Source organism: Podarcis liolepis (assembly GCF_965112155.1).
Source record: "Podarcis liolepis genome assembly, chromosome: 17".
In the NCBI taxonomy this organism is placed as follows: Eukaryota; Metazoa; Chordata; class Lepidosauria; order Squamata; family Lacertidae; genus Podarcis; species Podarcis liolepis.
Genome location: NC_139571.1, coordinates 32,460,377 through 32,480,565, shown reverse-complemented (window position 1 = coordinate 32,480,565; position 20,189 = coordinate 32,460,377). Strand labels below are relative to the sequence as shown.

Here is a 20,189-nt window from a genome sequence, read left to right as displayed (position 1 = left end):
CCCCCCTCTCTCCTCCCCCTCATATAAGATATGTTATGGGGTACATTACACCAAATATCTGACATGTGGTAAAATATGAAATTTCCTACTAAGTTGTATGTTTTTGAACAGGCTCAACAGTAATGTTATAAACTGCTCAGTGTGTCAGCTTTCTCCAAGTTTCTGACATTTACCATAATATGCATCACTTACGTTTTTTTAAAAGTATTTTGCCACATTTTGAATTCTCAGACTAGAACAGGCTGAAAATTAGAACTACCGTACTTTTCCGTGAATAAGATGTGGATTTTTTCTTTAAAAATTACGTTAAAAATTGGGGGTCGTCTTACACATGGATAGTGCATAGGGGGGACGTGGGTTTGGTTGCTGCCACGAGCCTGAGATTGTCAGCGGCTTTTTGGCGTGTTATTGGTGGCTGTGTCAAGGGCTGGTGTTTATTGGCTGTCGTTGCGTCAGTAGGGCGGGGGATTGGCGGTGGGAGGGATGCTAGATGGCTTTAGCGATGCTTGCGAACAGCAGCGTAGGTCAGACGGGTGAGCGACTTTCGGCAATTTCCCCTAAAAATAGTTCAACAACTCTGGGCAGTCTCCCCCCAATTTTCTTAATTTTGAGTCCACCAAAATAGGGGGCCATCTTATACACGAGGGTGTGTTATACACAGAAAAATACGGCAAATAATTAAAATCTCATTCTCATGGTTTGGCTACCAAAGCATCTTCAATACTTTTATACAGAAAATAAATTTGGACATCAAAATCTATTTATGTCCCACAGATAATCGGCACTACTTGGTGTCACATGTATCAAAAATCCCTTGGATTGCTTTTACATTTTTAAATACATACATGCACACCAGGCTTGTCTACAGGTCTTTGTTTCTTTTTCTTTTTTTTAAACCCTCCTTTTTGGATCTAGTATGCCTGAGCAAAAAACAACAAAAACAGGCTGACGCTTTTGATAAGATTTAGGTGCCCTTAAATATGACAACCGGGGTAAGGCCTTTTTAAAGTGTGCATCTATCAGTGTAATATCAAATACCTAATCTTTAGTGGGTAAGCTCTTTTCTTTGTGACAAGGCACTACTCTTCGTATTTAATCATTCTTTTGGAAAATATCAATCAGTTTGAGAGAGCCTCGTCTGTCAGCTCCACTGATTCACTAACTTTGTCAAAGCCATTCTGTGCCACTGCAAAAATACTCCCTCTCTGACCTGTCTTTGTTGCATGTGTCTTTTATTGGAGCTATTATAAAAGAGCAGCTCAGACAAAAGATTTCCCTGCCTCACTGGAGGAAAGTGATCATGGCAAGTAAGCGATGGCTTTCACCAACTTTGAAAGCCATTCTATTTACTGTCTTTCCAAAGAAGAGTTTATATGTATTACTATACGATCTTCTGAATATTTTTCAAATATAATGTTTACAACATTTTCTTCATAAAAGCCCCAGTGGATTCAATCACATGGTCCTTTGGAGAGTGTCCTAGTGGGCATCTTGATGTTTTGCCCATAGAGAGGGCTGTCCATTGTCAGAAATTCTTCCTAGACAGCAGCAGAGTTTTCGGCCACCACAACCAGTGAGGTCAAGGAGAGGGTGGCTTGGAAATCCTGATTTAGAGCTTTGAATATCAACGTTTCTGAACTGGGTTCAGAAATAAACTGGGAATCATTATACAGTCATACCTCATGTTACAGTTACAGATAGGTAGCCGTGTTGGTCTGCCATAGTCAAAAATAAAAAAAATCCTTCCAGTAGCACCTTAAAGACCAACTAAGTTAGTCCTTGGTATGAGCTTTCGTGTGCATGCACACTTCTTCAGATACACATACCAAGCTCATACCAAGGACTAACTTAGTTGGTCTTTAAGGTGCTACTGGAAGGATTTTTTATTTATTTTTGACCTCATGTTACATTTGCTTCAGGTTGTGCGTCTTCAGGTTGCATCCCGCGGTGACCTGGAAGTACCGGCAGTGGCGTAGCGTGGGTTGTCAGCACCCGGGGCAAGGCAAGTAATTTGCGCCCCCTAACCCGTGCATTTGTGCCCCGTAACCCGTGGATTTGCGCCCCCTAACCCTAACCCCCAGATGTTGCGCCCGGTGCGGCCGGCCCCCCCTGCACCCCCCACGCTACGCCACTGAGTACCGGAAAGGGTTACTTCTGGGTTTTGCCGCTTGTGCATGCGCAGACGTGCAAAATGACGTCACACACATGTGCAGAAGCAGAGAATCGCGACCCGCGCGTGCACAGACATGGTTTGAGGTCCTTTCAGGTTGCGAACGGGGCTCCTGAATGGATCCCGGTCGTAACCAGAGGTACCACTGTAGTTGGGAAAGTATTGTAGTAATAACCTGCAAATAATTGCGTCCCAGCGCTACCCTGGCAGAAGCGTTATGCACCAGCTGCATTTTCTAAATGCTCTTCAAAGGTAGCCCCAGGTATCCAAGAGCAAAGCTGGGCTCAAGAGAATTCCCATGCTCTGCACCTCACTCAACCCTTCAGAGTTAGTGCCAACTCATCTAAAACAGGGTAAATACCCTTCCCCACGTTATGGTTCTTACTGTCCAAAAGCATCTCTGCCTTCTGTGAGAGTTAACGTGTTAACCATATTTTTAAGAGCCTAGGTTAGTGGCGGAGCGTATCTAAATATTGCCCGGGTATAAAATGGCCTCCTTTTATTTATAAACATAGTAAATATTTGCATATTAATATCTATATGCCTTTTGAAATATTTACATTAGATGTTGATTGTATAACTGCATATTTATTGAATAGTAAAATAAAAAGGGGAAAGGAACACTAAGTGGAAATAGTAAAATTAAATTTAAAAATCTATTGGGGATGTCTGATTTTTTAAGTTCCCAAATGGGATTTTTACAGCAGAAGAATAAAGGGAGACACCAAGAGTGTTAACTGAGCCTTCCATAGTTCTAAAAAAACAGGGCGGTGTTCCCAGAAAGAGCTTAAAATCACAACCTTCCTTCCTACAGGAGTAGGTAATTTGATCAAATTGGCATTGAACTGACTGTTTGAAGACACTCAAACTCAGAACTCAAGGGATAAATGTGCTAAGAGGAAGGCACGCCTGGCAAATCCACACCGTGATCAACTCCTGCCCAGGAACCAATGTCCCCACTGAGGAGGGACGTGTGGATCCAGAATTGGCCTCCACAGTCACTTATGAACTCATTGTTAAAACCGTGTTTATGGAAAACAATCTTACTCGGCTACGAGTGATCGCCAAAGAAGAAAGAGTTCTAAAAAAACAGGGCAGTGCTCCCACAGAGAGCTTAAAATCACACAACCTTCCTTCCTACAGGAGTAGGTAATTTGATCAAATTGGCATTGAACTGACTCTGTTTCTAGTGGGCTTTGCAAATTAACGTCCAGCTTAGCTAATATAATCCTTTTTGTGTGCTGCTTTATCTTGGGGGTGGGCAACATATGCCTGCACACAGTATGTGGCACCCAAGACGCATTTGTGTAGCCTGCAGGCTTTTGAAAGGAAATAAATATTGAGAATGCCACTTTTCAATCCTTTTAAAGAACCTCTGTGATCCTCATAGTTGCTGAAATAAGATGGAAAATATTGATGGAAGTAAAATTAACAATCCAGGAACAAGAAGAAGCGTAGTGCACTACATAAACTCCAAATTTCATAGTTGAAAATGTCACAAAATAATGATCGGCCTTTCAAGTTCTCCAGAACTCTCTGTTAAGGGGATGTGGGACTCTTTCCTCATAAAAGTACAAAATAATAAGTTGTACAGTGGTGCCTCGCAAGACGAAATTAATTCGTTCTGCGAGTTTTGTCGTCTTGCGATTTTTTTCGTCTTGCGAAGCACGGTGTCGGGGAAGTTTTGGAAAAGCTTCAAAAATCACCAAAGTCTTTAAAAACCTCAAAAAAGGCTACCACACCGCGTTCTATGAGTTGCTCCTCGAAGTCAAGTTGCAACTGTTTTAACGGTGCTAAGAAAAAGGAAACAAACTTGCAAGACGTTTCCGTCTTGCGAAGCAAGCCCATAGGGAAAATCGTCTTGCGAAGCAGCTCAAAAAACAAAAAACCCTTTTGTCTAGCGAGTTTTTTGTCTTGCGAGGCATTCGTCTTGCGAGGTACCACTGTACGTTGTAGCTTTGTGGTCTGCATTTAAACTCTTTCAAAATGGGGGTGACAGATCATATTAGTTTCTGCTATGTATAGCAGGCATTAGGACTGGCATCCCCAATGGTTAAAAGTATGGCACTTACTGTAACAAGCTCATTGGTTTGGTGCACTACTTTTAATGTGAACAAGCAGTGTTTTGGTGCTAGAGCCTGGCTTGTATCCTGGCAGAGCAGCAAAAGAGGAATGTACTAATAACTTGATATGAATCTTTTATGAAAAACTTTTCAGCAGTGTGCAGCCTGGACACTGAGGTCCAGCGCCGAGGGCCTTCTGGCAGTTCCCTAACTACAAGAAGTGAGGTTACAGGGAACCAGGCAGAGGGCCTTCTCAGAAGTGGTGCCCACCCTGTGGAACGCCCTCCCTTCAGATGTGAAGGAAATAAGCAACTATCTGACCTTTAGAAGACATCTGAAGGCAGCCCCGTTTAGGGAAGTTTTTAATGTCTGATGTTTTATCATGTTTTTAATATTCTGTTGCGAGCCGCCCAGAGTGGCTGGGGAAACCCAGCCAGATGGGCAGGGTATAAATAATGTTGTTGTTGTCGTCATCAGTGTGCTGTGTCTCAGGGCTTGCAGCAAGGAAGGGGTACAAGGGGTACACATGGTGAAGGCCCCGAGTCAGCACACCTCTCAGACTCCCAGCATTCATTTCAGTCTGCACATCTATGCAGAGGTTCCCTTGGCAAGCAGAATGTCCCTTTTGTAAGTGGAAGAACTCTCCCTAACTTAGCGCAAGATCCTTGCATGAGAAAAGAGACTTGAAATCCAGCAATATGCACCTGTTGGCACAAGCACTGACTGATTTCTTGCACAATGTCTGCAAGAACAGGAAACCACACCGCATCTCAAGATGTAGGCTTGATGCCAAGTCCATGTTGTGAAAAGTATTCTACGAGCTCTTATGCAACCATTTGCACAACAATGCTGCTGCCAGAATTTCCTTTACTGGTATTTTTAGCCCAAACCTGTGACATATTTCAATAAAATATAAACAAACAAAATTAATTAAAGCCAGATTTAAAATGACATACAATATGAGGTTGAAAGTTGGTATGCACACCCACAACACAATTCTACTATTCAATTTCAGACCTTAGGTCAGGAATGGAGAACCTTGTGACCTTCCTGATGTTGCTGGACTCCAACTCCCATCAGCCCTAGCCAGAATGACCTATGGCCAGGAGTGATGGGAACTGCAGATCACCAACATTTGGAGGGCCACTTAGGTTCACAACCCTGACTTAGCTCAACTCCCATTCACTGTGAAACATGTAAGCAACTCAGGAAACATGTGAGCAACTCCATAAAATGATAACTTAAACAAAGCCTTTCACATGTTGTGCTTTACTATTATTAATTTTCATTGCAGAGTGTTTATAATATCAAACCCTCCAACATTTCTCCAATGAAAGAAGTGCCCTATTTAACAACAACAACAACATTAATACTTTTAATACTTCTATTATTTATACCCCACCCATCTGCCTGGGTTACCCCAGCCACTCTAGACGGCTTCCAACAAATATAAAAACGTAATAAAGCATTAAACATTTAAAAACTCTCCTATACAGAGCTGCCTTCAGATGTCTTCCAAAGGTTGTATAGTTACTTATCTCCTGGCCTCGGGGATTGCATAACTCCAAAACCTCCAACATTTATCTGATGGAAATAGGGACGTCCTAAGGAAAAGAGGGACATTCTGGGATCAAATCAGAAACCATGACAGCTTCTGTAAATCCAGGGCTGCCCCAGAAAATAGAGACACTTGGACGGTCTGTTACATGTCACTTTTCTAGACATATTGCATCCAAAGTGACCTACAGCAATAAAAAACAAACAAACCAGTTGATTCAGTCATGGTTTCTTACAACTGGAAACGTATATTCTTATTTAAAACCAGCTTGTGGTGGTTATGAAAGTTATAAAAGATATCTTAACTACTTCATTGCATGAAGTCAGTTTTAAACAATACACAGCTCTTACTGAAAACTCATTTATGCTGGTTGCTTTCTCAAGGTCAAGATCTTAAATTAGTTCTAACGCTTTCCCTTATCCAGTTGGCAGTTATCTAGATCCTGTACATTTTCTCTTACGAGTCTCTAAGTTTTGAATACAGTAGCATTAACTGTTCTAACAGCAGCTCCTAATGAGGCAGTTTAGCACACTGCTAAATAATAAACCAGGAAGAGGGGACAAGGAGAAAGATAGTTAGCAATCATGTTAACAATATAGCATCACAAGAGGATGGAGTGTGTGGAGGTAGCTATTAAAGACATTTGCTGTGTCTCTATTCTTCAGTTCTGAGGCTCTCCTTCAATGCAAGGAGAGGTGCAGTTGCTTGCACAGATAGCCATTAAAAACAAAAACAACACAACCACTAGAGAGCATCCTGATTGATATTAACTGGGTTATAATAAAAATCAATATTTGTCTCAACATATTAAAAATGTTTAAATGTATATAGAACTACCAGTGTATGAAAACTCACAATGAGGCACATTTACAGCAGTCGGCATATGTATGGCCAGCATTTAAAAACGTCATAGGAATTAAATGATTTGTTATATGGTAATTTTGAAAAGCCTAATTGATTTACAACAACAACAACCTAAGTTTCAGTAGCTGCACAAAGACATGAACCCCCACTTTAGTAGAGAAACTTTTGAGAATATGCAATTAAAATTATGCTAGAACATAGAAATTGAGGCAAGGAGGAGTACAAGCTTCCTTTTCTCATTGCCACCATATTTTCTGAGGGAAGGTAAAGGTAAAGATACCCTTGCCTGTACGGGCCAGTCTTGTCAGACTCTAGGGTTGTGCGCTCATCTCACTCTAGAGGCCGGGAGCCGGCGCCGTCCGCAGACACTTCCGGGTCACGTGGCCAGTGTGACATAGCTGCTCTGGCGAGCCTGCACCAGCGCAGCACACGGAACGCCGTTTACCTTCCCGCTATAAAGTGGTACCTATTTATCTACTTGCACTTAGGGGTGCTTTCGAACTGCTAGGTGGGCAGGAGCTGGGACCGAAAGATGGGAGCTCACCCCGCCGTGGGGATTCGAACCGCCAACCATACGATCGGCAAGTCCTAGGAACTGTTTTTCCCTATTTTCTGAGGGAAAGTGTAATTTAAATATTGTTACAGATTATTTTTGTAACTACATATTTCCCCTACTGCTAATGTTTAAAAGAGGCCAGTCTATGGCAGTATCTAGATAGTATCTTGCTGAGTGGATGATTTTTAGAAAGTGTTTTAGGGACCAGCATATGTTCAAAGGGCTGTAGTGCCACGGGTACATGGTTGCACATGTGACAGAGCTGCCCCCAAATGAGAAAAGTTTGGACAGAAATTTTACATGTAATAGGCATAATTTATATGTACTTGTTGCCAGATGCTTGAGGCCTGTTATTAGTGGGCTACATCCTTGATAATATCAGTTGTGAAGATCATGATTTGATTCAATGAGTGATTGTGTCAGAAAATATTTGTAACGCTGATTATGAAATATACCAAGAGTTATGGAGTTGGTTGATCAAACTATGGGATATAGCAATAATGGAAAAAAATAACAAGTTATTTAAGGCTAAAGAATAATAACTACCAGAGGATTATATTTTCAGCTACCGGTAAGTGATATTCATTTCTTTTGTTTTAAATAATATGGGCAGATATACAGCTTGGAAAATATGGCTGCAGGAGAAGAAAAATATTTCAGTTTGGTGCAATGACATGTTTGGAAAACCGTTAAAAGGATGTGCAATGAAATTCAACCAAGGGGAAGCGAGGAAGTCACTTAACAATGTTAATAAGTGTAATTTTCAATAAGGCTATGATTTATGTTTGTTTGTCTTATGTGTGTGTGTGTGTGTGTGTGTGTGTGTGTGTGTGTGTGTTTGTTTATAATGTTGTGAAAACCAACAAAAAAATTGGGGGGGGGGGAGAGAGACATGTCCCCCCCCCGGATTTTTCCAGTTCTATCTTTGCTTTTATTTTTGTATTATGCATTTTATTCTGAAATACGTAAAGCGGGGGCAGTTCTTCTTTGTAACACTAACTTAACGTGTCCATTCCTACCATGTTTTTGTTTTAGTTCACTGTGATAGGAAATGAACATTGGAAGAACCTGCTATATCAGGCCAATGCTCTATCTCAGGGGTCTGCAACCTTTAAGACAAAAAGAGCCACTTGGACCCGTTTCCGAAGGAAAAAAAACCTGGGAGCCGCAAAACCATTGCGACATTTAAAACAAATATATCTCCGGAGCCGCGATCTGACAGCGGGCGGGAAGGTGACGTCGGGACGGTGCGTGACTAACGCACACACCGCCCCATGCGACGTCACAGCCAGTACAGCGCCCGCCACAGTGGGGAGTGTCGGGGCGCACAATGCGCCTCCTCCCCTCCCAGGAGCCACGGCAAAGGTGTAAAAGAGCCACATGCGGCTCCGGAGCCGCGGGTTGCAGACCCCTGCTCTATCTAATCCAACACCCTGTATTCACAGGGACCAACGAGATACCTGTAGGAACACACAAGCAGGACTCAAGCACAACAGCACTTTGCCCAACTTGCGATTCCTAGCAACTGGTATTCAAAGGCATAATGCCTGTGACAGTAGAGATAGAACACCTATTGTTTAGTTTTCTCAAAGGTCACTTGGAGAGGATTTTAATCATTGTAAGACATGTCTGCTTTTTTTCCTATACAGGTGACTGTTGCATGTTTCTTTAAATAAGCTTTGGAATTTTTGCAATAACCGGAGTGGGTGTTTCACTCTTGATGACAAAACATTCTGTTTCAAACATTTTGTCAATTAGCAGAACAATAATGTCACCATTTATCAGGATAAAATAGAGCGGCTCTCTAAATTTACTAAATAAAATAAATACAACTGCATAGTCAAGGGTGAACTTTAAATATTGATGCAACTTGCTCCAAGAGATAAATTAAACATATAAGTTTCAGAAAGAAGTGAATCTTAATATATTGTTCCTCATTAAGAAGGGTTTGTTCTACACATTCTGTAGTACAATTCATTTTAGGTGTTTTAAGACAGCCACTCATGTTGTCTATGACTCACATTTTTTGTTGCGGATAAAATAATCATGGCACATTGTAATTTAGATTCTCATTGCTTTTCTAAAGATAATCTTGGCACAAGGAGAAATATAGTACTGCAGTTCCGGAACATTACACAATAAAATATGACTTATATGTGGCAATAGACATAGAATAAACACTCACAATCTCAAGATAGATAATTGCACCCATTATCAGAAAGCCTTAAAGGTATATTTTCAATGGAAACTAAATTAAACAATTGTGCAAACAATGGCTTTGAGTTTCCATACTATTCTAAAGTCTCTCTCTTTAATCCTTATTCCTTTTTTCCCAGTAAAGAAAAAGAAATCTGTTTTCATATTTATAATTACTAGTGATAGTATGAATGTAGCAGATGGCAGCTTAACTGATTAGCATTGTTTGATTCGTAACTGGACAAAGTAACTTGCAAAATGTTTTCTGGCTTAAGAACCCTATTAGAATTGTTCCTTAAGAACACAAAAACTCCATTGACGTATCTCTGCAACCACTGCACATATGAAAAAACATTCAGCTGGTTTTATTCAGAAAACTAGGTCTACTGAAATCAGTGAGCTTATTTCAGAGGTAGGGACACAAGTAGCCTGCACTACAGTCATGTAATCCACTCACTTAATCAGCAGTAGGATTTACATTCTTTAAAAAGTGTCTGTACAACGTACTGACAAGCAGTGTGCACTGCAATCTGACATTTCTGTTACCTAGGGTACATCCATATGGTGCTTATTTCAGGGATCAGGTGTACTCAAGCAGCATTATAAGACCCACACAGTGCAGAAATGAAAAAAAGAGGCAGAACACAGCAGCAGTATCTGCTCCTGGACTGGAGACTCTGTAGGATCCCAGCACATTTAAATATTGAATATCAAGAAGCTAGCTAGCCTAGAAATTTCCCCCTGTCATGCTCATTTGCTATTCTCAGGGAATACATATATTGGAGCATTCAAATATTCAGTCTCCCTCACCAATAACCAAGCTTAAGAGAGATGATTTGGAGATCTGGTCCATATGTTCTCTCTTTGTGATTTCTCCATAGGATACTGTGAACATAAAAAACAATTAAAAAATAGTATCCTATTTTAATGTGGGTGATATGAGTTATGTACGTATTCCCATAATGTACTCAGTGGCAGTAAGTTTTCTTAGATCCTCTCCCCTTTTCTTATTTCTTATTATATTTTCTTATACGTATTTTACATTTGCACTTTGTTGGAACCAATAACACACTCTCTCTCTGTGTGTGTCTCTCTCTGAAGCATCTTGACTCTAAAATGTGGGACCAACTTGGACCCTGCTGAGTCTCTTTCCTCTTGTTGGTATGGTCATGTCCTAGATGAAATAAAATGCACCTCTCTTTTTTGGGTAGACTTCTTGCTGCACCCACTTTTGAGCATACATAGCCACCATATGATGTACCCCTGTTTGTCTATGTTTAATATGGAAGCAGTATTTAACTAAAACAACCCAGATTGCCAACTGAATTACATAACTTTTAGTTGACTGCTCCTCTACCATTTAACTGACGAAATGATGATCGATTACATTTAAATGAATGTACAAAAGTGGCAATATAGACACCCATTTTGAGGTAATGAAGGTAATTGAAGATTATTTAGAATTGAATGAGCTGCAGCTACCAGCCATTCTTAGAAAGAAAAGTGATCTGTTAATATTGTCTTTTTCATTTTGTTACAGCTGGGGTAGGAAACTTTTTCAGCCTTACAGCTACACACATTTCCTTACAGGGAACGTTTGGGGCTTCATATTCCAGTGGTGAGTGGGGCCAGAGGCAAAAAATGGGTGCGACTTCGTACAATAGGCTACATTTCAGTCACACAAGTCAGAGACTGCTACAGCTGTTGACCCACCCACCAGCACCTCTCCATCCTTCTTCACCCAAGCATGCAGGAGGTGTTATCACAATTAAATGGCACAATTACAGTAGAGGTAAAGAAGGGTGCCGTGCAGGGCTGGTAAGGCATGTGACCTGGAGAAAGTCCTAAGGTTTAGACAGAGAGGCCTAGAGGGATGCATTCGGACTCTAGACCTGAGGGTTTTTTTTTTTTTTTATTCGTTTATTAAAGAAGAAGAAGAGTTTGGATTTGGTATCCCGCTTTATCACTACCTGAAGGAGTCTCAAAGCGGCTAACATTCTCCTTTCCCTTCCTCCCCCACAACAAACACTCTGTGAGGTGAGTGAGGCTGAGAGATTTCAAAGAAGTGTCACTAGCCCAAGGTCACCCAGCAGCTGCATGTGGAGGAGCGGGGAATCAAACCCGGTTCACCAGATTACGAGCCTACCGCTCTTAACCACTACACTGGTGTATAAAATATTTTATATATTGCTTTTCACGTAAGTACCCAAACTGTTATACAATAATAAACAACATCGAAACTGCTACAACAACACAATTAAGCAGGGGATAATGAAGCAGTCTAGTTTGGGAAAATAAGAATGATTTTAACGGTTGGTGGAAACAAGACACCAAAGATGTTTGCCATATCCCGTCCCTTGACCCACCCAATGGCAAGATGGAAAGGAGAGCTTCTCCAGCAGACCTTGAAGACTTTCAAGGAGACTTTAAGTTGCCATACATGGAAACTCCATGGGAGTTTCCTACTTCTGTGTTACATGAACACACCAGAGCCAAAACAACCAAGCTATTAAAATTTGCCCTTGGTTCTCCATCAGTCAACCAGCTATACTTTTCATTGATCAATCTACTGCAACAGTGGGGAACCTTTTTTCAACCAAGGGTCTCATTGCCTCAATGGTAATCTGTTGAGGGAGAAGAACGTGCTGAATGTGAACAGGGCAGAAGACAGCAGTGGGTGAGTCCACGGCCAAAAGTGGGGAGAACACCAGAATTCTTCTCTCTCCCTCTTTCTCTCTTCCTCCCCATTCAATAAGCTGCTGAATGGGGACAGGCGGCTCTTGCTAGAGTGTGAACCGATTGCGTTCAGAGGGCTCCATCCTCCGTATTTCAAAACAGCCCCCATTTTCTTCCCTCCAGGCTGCCACACACACACACACACAGGAAAGCAAGAGGAGGGCTGCATGCAGCCCTTTAGGTTACAGGTTACCCAACCTGATCTACTGCTTGCAGCTACATTGATAACATGAGAGGGAGCTATTTTTGTCCTCTTCTCTTTCATTTGGTTAAAACATTTAAATTTATCATCCTATACATATTTACCATGGGACACAGGTGGCACTGTGATGTAAACCACTGAGCCTCTTGAGCTTGCTGATCGGAAGGTCAGCGGTTCGAATCCCCACAATGGGGTGAGCTCCCATTGCTCGGTCCCTGTTCCTGCAAACCTAGCCAAACTTGCTGGCTTGGAGAGAGTGATTGGATTTTTTCAAATGAGTATGCACACCTCAGGCAAGGATGCTTCTCTCAATTTCCTTATCTATCTTCTGTAACTCCAGGCTCAAAATCTGTTACTGGCACATTTATTTATTTATGGGGGTGGGGGTGGGATGGGGGAGGGTGGCGCTTTGCAAATGAGTGTGATGGGAGATAACTTCTGAAATGTTAAAGATAGTTTCTTTTAAAAAACCTCTTGTGGATAACTATTGCATTTGCATGGAGCTTGTTCCAGCCGATCAGAAGGTCAACAGTTTGAATCCCCATGATGGGGTGAGCTCCCATTGCTCGGTCCCAGCTCCTGCCAACCTAGCAGTTCGAAAGCACATCAAAGCGCAAGTAGATAAATAGGAACCACCCCGGCAGGAAAGTAAACTGCATTTCCGTGCGCTGCTCTGGTTTTGCCAGAAGCGCCTTAGTCATGTTGGCCACATGACCCGGAAAAACTGTCTGCGGACAAACGTCAGCTCCCTCGGCCAGTAAAGCGAGATGAGTGCCGCAACCCCAGAGTCGTTCGCAACTGGACTTAACTGTCAGGGGTCCTTTGCCTTTTTATACACATTTACCTAGGAAAGAAGCCCACCGAATTCCTTGGGACTTGCTTCAGAGTAGACATGCCTAAGCTTGCACTGATTTAGGAATAATGATATTTACAATATGCTCTTTTGAGACTTGTTTTGTTTTTTAAAAAAGAAAACAAGATTGTTAACCTCAAACCTCCTGAGAACCGCATAACTCCTGTGTCTAGGAAGGTATGTATGTCACTTCCATTAGTACTGAGTCTGTCTAACCTAGTATATAGAGATGAAAATATACTCCCCAGAGTGGGTAAATAAGGAAGTGAGCTATTTTTCAGACAGCTTTTCAAATACATTTAAAATTGATTGTACTTAAGGTTTCCCCAGGTGACTATATTTCAAGTTTTACTCAGTTAGATGAGACAAGATTGGGGGGGGGGGACGACACCCAAATAACTGTCTTGATAGATACTGAATCTGAAAGAATGTAAGAAGTTAAGTAAGTAATGAAGGCCCTCCTTTATGTGGCTTTTAGCAGACTCAATGCACACATTTAAACATAATACTGATGCACATGCAGGCTATCTCGGCTATTGGCTAAGTCTGCTTCTGCAGTCTTATATGTAAAACTGGCAGTAAAGTTATTGCTATTCTTAAAGCTTACCACTTAATACAGCTTTATAAGAAATCTCTTTAGCTCTGGACAGAAAATCCTTTGCAGCAATATTTTATGTAAATGGAGGCACATAGTCAACATACACTGACAAGCGCAATGTTTTGCTTTTAGAAATCCCTCACAGTAGGTAAATGAAACAAGGCAACAAACTACAAGAAAGAAATAGAAAATGCAAATGACTGGATGCCTCAAAAACAGCAGATCAATAGGCACAAAGGGAATCAGTTCTCCAAATACCTGATATATATGAACACAAAGGAAGTTCATGCATGCTATTTATTAATCTTCTCCTGCAGGCCAAATCAAAACACGTAGTACAGAAAGAAGACGCCAACTTTAATTTTGGCTGGACTTAAGGCTGCTTTGCACGATTCAAGAAAGAAGTACACAGATGTTTCTTGGCTCATTTAGAGTCCAATCAAACAAACCCTGGGCCAGATGGTTCCCTGTAATCAACTGCATGGCATTCCCCTGCCCGTTTTTTCTTAAAAAGGACCCAAGTAGAAGGCACTGGAATGTATGTAGGACAAAGGAACGGGAGCCATCCACAGGGACTAGGAAGCTACACTGCATACCCCATCTGTATGAAACAGATAATCAAGGGATATGTAAAACACCTGTGTATAGTGGTGTGCAGTAACAGATGATCCACAAATTATGCAGACTGAAATGGTACTACTTCTCAGCCATAACACTTCAGATTGCAGGTGAGGAAGACATGCTTCTGAATGCTTCTCCACAGACCAAAAAAACCCTCCACACATCTATGCTAATACATCAGGGAAAAGGGTTTGGTATTGTCTGATCCCTGGTTTATTACACAGAGTGAGCATTTTACAGGGTGCGTCTTTTAAAAGAGGCCCTGTGGAACATGTGTACTCTGTAGCCACAGGGTCTCTTTTAAAGGACTCACCCTATATATCTGAACTTTCAGGAAATATCACACACACAGAGAGACTTGTATAGTCTAATGTAGTACAGTCCAGAATTCTAGCACTTCGGTATTGGTTTTCTTTTAGGGTGGTAGTCAGCGTTGGCCAATAAAGCCCTAACGAACTGCTAGATGCAGCTATCAAGTGATCAAGATGGGGAGGAGAATGCCCACATTTACCAGTAACTGTTGGAAGGTGGCAATGGAGACAAAGGGCACTTCTGCTAGCACTGGGTAACTACACTAATGTTGATGGGCTAGCCACCCCCAAACTTGCTATATCAGTGTGGGCAAGGGACCAATCAACAATCTTACACTTGCACATGGCTGCAATGCCCACCACCTGCTTTCAATGCCAAATCCTAATGATTACCAACCAATAGATGAAGGAATTGACATCCCTCCCTCCCCCATAACTGATTGCCCCCCCCCCAAATGGCTGGCATTTTCCTCTAGCTTGACCAGCTGCTGCTAGTGTTAGAGAAGAATTGTAGTAAAATATGCACTGCGTGGAGAATGTATGGTAGCTGGCAGCATCTCTGATATTGGAAGCATATAATTTATATAGTGTGGACTTTATGCAACTAATGAGAGAGTAAGGGTGCACACAGCTAATCATTTGAACATTACAAAACAGGCAGATAAACAGCTTCTCCTTCATCAGGCAGCTTGTGTAAGTTTTACCGCAGCATGAAAAAAGAGCTTTATCTGACTGCTTTGATCTCTGTATAATCTATAACCCATGATGTCAATAGAACATCTTATTTTGAGTAAGGAGCAATCACATCATTAAGGTTTACAGTCTTTATCTTTGAGTTATGTATTACTCCTGAAATGCAAGTAACTTTGGTGATGGTTGAGATAATACCCCTTCTTCTGTGAGAGTTTACTTGAAGTCAAAAACAAGTTTTCTCCTACAATCCTGAACTGGGAAGTGGGGGGGGGGAATCCTGTATATTTAATGTATGGTGGGGGGAGAAGGTTGCTATTAAAAAGTACACTTATAAAGAGAAAGGATTCATTCCTTTCAAAATTAAGTAAACAACAACATAAAATTAAGAACTTGATTGATAGATGAAATAAAACATATCAATCTATAAATAAAATCTCACAAGCATGAGACCTAGTTATCTAGATTCAGAAGTTGGCCTTTTGAATATATGGTAATGGATGTTCTCCATAATTAATACACCCTGACAAACCATATCAACCACTAATCATATAGTGAATATATTCTGACAGACCTCACAGCTAAATATAGATTAAAACTCAAACTATGGTTACAGCTTCCCAATATGCAAGCAAACCATGGTTACAGCTTCCCAATGTGCAAGCAAAACATGGTTACAGTTATTCATCAGCTTTAATTTTACGTATGCTCAGCACACCAATCACTAGATGCAGTGGCCTCCAAAGGCAGCATGATGGCTGTTTCTATCTTCTGTTAATTCACACATCATAATTAGTACAAGCAATAATTTACAAGCCTATTTTAAACATTGTTTCTGATTCTGAACTGCTGATCAATAGCAATCCATGGTTTATCTGTTCAGGCATCACACTAAACTGTAGTTAAACTTCCATTAGTCATGATTCAGCATGGTATTAGAACTGAACTGCTGAGTTTGAAGCCAGAGATATTAATGCCATCTGATATTCCATTTAACACTTCTCCACCATTATTCACTAAATACTGTTATAACATATGGTTTACCCTAGTCCTTGACTTGAAAAACAAACAAACGTTTAGGGCCTCACTGCAGTGTTTAGAGCATTTGGAGCTCACCAGGTTTGACTTTTATGGAAGTCAAAGGCTGTCAGATGCTGAGAAGTCACAGCAGCAGGGTAAATTCAGTTTATTACAGACTAAGCAAAAGGGGTGGAATCCTATCTTAAGATGAAAGGAGGCAGTAATCCTGAGTCAGTAACTGCCTTAGATAAATAGTAAATATTTTAAATACATAAACAAGCATCAATCTATGGACAGAAAGATGGGAACTGAGACGTCAGCAATGAGACACCATCCATTCTTTCATTAATTTTTCTGGGAATGGCTAAACTCAATATGGTTAAGGCAAAAATCTGCTGAGAGTCCCGTCCCCCCCCCCCCGCGTACCTCAGCAAAGGGTGTTATTCACATTTTATTACTTAATCAACAGCAGATACACACAATTAACCAACACCACAACCTATATTTTAAAATTCAAGTTCTGCAAAAAAAGAGAGAAATTGCCATCTTTATGTTTTCACATTTCAAGCTGAGAAGAAACTCAATCATGCTGTATATGTTCATTTGCATACTTCAAGTCCACAGCAGGAAAAAGGGAACAAAAACATTCCACTCTGGTTAACTCTTATACGTTAACTTGCCTTTGCATATTTCCTCATTTTCCATAGAATGCCTCAACTACTGAAGTATTCAGATTTTTAAACACACACACGTGTGTCTGTGTGTGTCTCAACAACAACATTGTATCCTACATGTAATGGAATATATATTTCAAGTTAGCTTGCAGATCACGGGAGCCTCAAAACTGTTATGAATGAAAGTCACAGGAAAAGCAGAAGCTTTATTAATGTTAACACACCTGTGAGATGTATGGCAATGTTTTGGAATAGACAAGAATAAACAGGATTCTAATACTCCCACAATTCTTCCCCCACACTTAATTCATATTATGCCAGTGTCCAGTTTTGTTTGCAGCAGCCCAATCCATTGTTGTATCTTGTTTAATCACACCAAAAACCTTACTACAAAGGATTGATAAAGACACGTTCTTTCCTCACTGCACCATAAGAAAAAACAACCTGATGTAGAAAAATGTTCAGCTTTTATATCAGCCAATATGTCAGGTCCCCGCAGAGTATTTCCCTTGTTTTACAGTGACATCTATCCGCCAGTCCTGGGGAATCCCGACGTCATTCACTCAACATCAGCACCGTTTAATGTGGACAGCTCCCTTCTGCAGCCATTCTGAAGTAATTTGGCACAGGGTAGCTAGAAAATGCCGAAATGATTATGGTAACAATTACGAATTAAAGAAACAGGAAAACAGAAACCGGTTGAGTTGAGGTGAAAGTACACAAAATGAAAAGGATCACCAGGATTCATGGATTTGGTTGGTCAGCCTCAGCAGCTCTGCCTCCAACAACCATTTACGTTCTCCCAGCCAGAAAACAAAATCATCTTGAAACCCTCACGTTAACAAGAGCTGACAGACTGAATTTCAGGTGCTATAAAACAAGACAGGGCACTGCATTTGCAAACAATCCAGTTAAATCCAGTGGCTCTCATGAGTACTAACACATCTAGAAATGGGAGGGCAGAATTACGTCTAGAGGAGTGTTAACATTTGGGAGCCACTGAAGCTGAGAGAGAGCGCAATTGCTTCTTTTGTTGAGGGAAATGATTTTGGAGGCATCAAAACGCTTTAAGAGTGGATACAACGTGAGCAGTTGAAAAATGGCTGGGCCCTGCTGGATTTATTTACAATACATATGCCAATCCCATATGCCAAAGGAGATCCAGGCAAGGAAGTATTCGCCACGACCAAAGAGCAACCTTTCCAGATACAACATGCAACCAAATTCTTCGTTCGTTCTGCTTCAAAAGCCTACAGCTTCATCTAAAGTTACACATCCAACAACATACCAACGTAAACAAGGGTTGGAAAGCATCACCCCATCAAGCACCTTCCTCCTTCTAAGAAAGCAAACACAGACAAACAAACAGCCAAGGCCTTTATTCAGGTGATGTAAAGACACCCTGCCCCGCACTAAGGAGCCTTCCAGTTTCCTCCCTCTTTCTTGATGGCCTGAAATGCAGCCTTCTCTTAGCAAACTAACTAAAAAATAAATCGGCAGGAGAGATAAAGGCTCCATTCCGTTGCAGTAATATACCCACTCTCCACAACCCCAAACTCGTAGCCTGCTTGTTGCTGTGTGTATAAGAGAGGGAGCTTTCGCAAAGTTTCCCACCCATGGCTGGCACCCAACTTGAACGACCTGCGATCCACATCCACCTGCAAATCGCTCCAAAGAGGAAAGATCCAGAGCGGGCCACAAGTCCCACACCTCGGGGACGGAGGTGGCGAGAAAGAGGGCGAGCAGCGAAGGAACGAAGAACCAACCAACCTCATCCTTCTCCCCACCTTCATCCCCCCACCTGCCCCGCAAAGCGGATGCGGGCCAGCCCAGCGCAGGCACCGCTCCTCGGACCCCCCTCGCCAGCCTGCTGACTTACCACATCCCCGGGTACACAGCGCCCTGCTGACCTCCTTCTTGAGACTCCTGCCCGTCTCCAGGGGCGGGGAAGACGCCCGGAAGAGCGGCGAAGGCGACGGCGGCGGCAGCAGCAGCGAAGGCGCCCCAGTGCCGTTGACGCTGGCGGCGGCGGCGACGGGCTCCATGAAGAAGATGTAGCGGCTCTCTTCCTTGAGGCTGCTCCCGCAGGCGGAGCCGCGCTCGGCCAGCAGCACCCACAGCAGCCCGTCCTTGCGCAGCCCGCCGCTTTTGGCCGGCCACACCTGGTGCACGCGCACCCGAGTCACCCAGGAGACGGGCGGCGGGCTGGGGCTGGGCACCAGCGCGCGGGGAGCTGGCGAGGGGACGGTCCCTGAGAAGGTGGTGCTGGAAGCAGAGGCGGCGGTCGGCTGCTGCTGCTGCTGCTCCTCCGGCAGGGTGAGGAGCGGCGGCGGCGGCGACGGCAGCAGCAGCAACAGCGACGTCGCTTCTTCCCCTCCTCCTCCGCCGCCGCCTCCGCCTCCGCCTCCTCCTGGCTCCACCACGCTGTGAGCTAGCACCTTGCCCTCGATCACCACGGAGGCGCGCCGGGCCAGCCCCTGCACCGAGTCCACGCTGGGCGGCGAGGAGGGGCACGGCGGGGCCGCCCCCGCCGAGGCCGAGGCGCCCAGCAGCAGCAGGAGGACGACGACCGGGCGCAGCAGCAGGCGGATGCCACAGCAACAGCGGCGGGGGGCCATGGCCGGCGGGAAACGGCGAGGGCAGCCCCGAGCTCTCTTGGCGCCGGTGGCCGCCAGCGTGCCCCTCAGCCTCGAGCTTCGCCACCTGCGCGCCGCCTGGCCTGGCCGAGAGGGAGGGAGGGGGAGGGTGCCGCTGCTGCTGCCGCCGCCGCTGACTGAGGAGGGAGGAAGAGGAAGGCGGGAAAGCGCCTGAGGGGCGGGCGGCGGGGGGGGGGGAAGGGGCCGCTGCTCTCTAAGCCCCACGCGCCTCGCCGCTGCGCGCAGTTGGCGACCGTGGCCGGGGAAGACGCTGCTTGGTATTGCCCAACTGTTAGCAGTCCTCTCTAGCCTCTGCCGCCAGGAGCTGCTCCTGCAGTGGCTGAAGCCGACTGACTGAGGAGGCAGCGAGAGGCCGGGAGGCGGCGGAGTTGCCGAGCTGCTGAAGGCGCGAGGCCGCCAGCAGAAGCAGCGCCGGCAGCC

At 43.4% G+C, this 20,189-nt stretch overlaps 1 protein-coding gene across 8 annotated transcripts in view; it reads right to left on the bottom strand.

Annotated features, from left to right (window-relative positions):
• Positions 1–19,266, bottom strand: part of NRG1 (neuregulin 1) — a 493,798-nt gene extending 474,532 nt beyond the window's left edge. For 6 of the 8 annotated variants that reach the window (XM_083481457.1, XM_083481455.1, XM_083481459.1 and 3 more), the window contains exon 1: positions 18,992–19,266. In XM_083481457.1, the coding sequence (XP_083337583.1) occupies positions 18,992–19,157 (166 nt within the window). In that variant the 5' untranslated portion in view covers positions 19,158–19,266. The remainder of the gene's footprint in view (positions 1–18,991) is intronic. The other 2 variants (XM_083481442.1, XM_083481447.1) reach the window with 2 other exon arrangements.
• Positions 19,267–20,189: the final 923 nt, after the last annotated feature.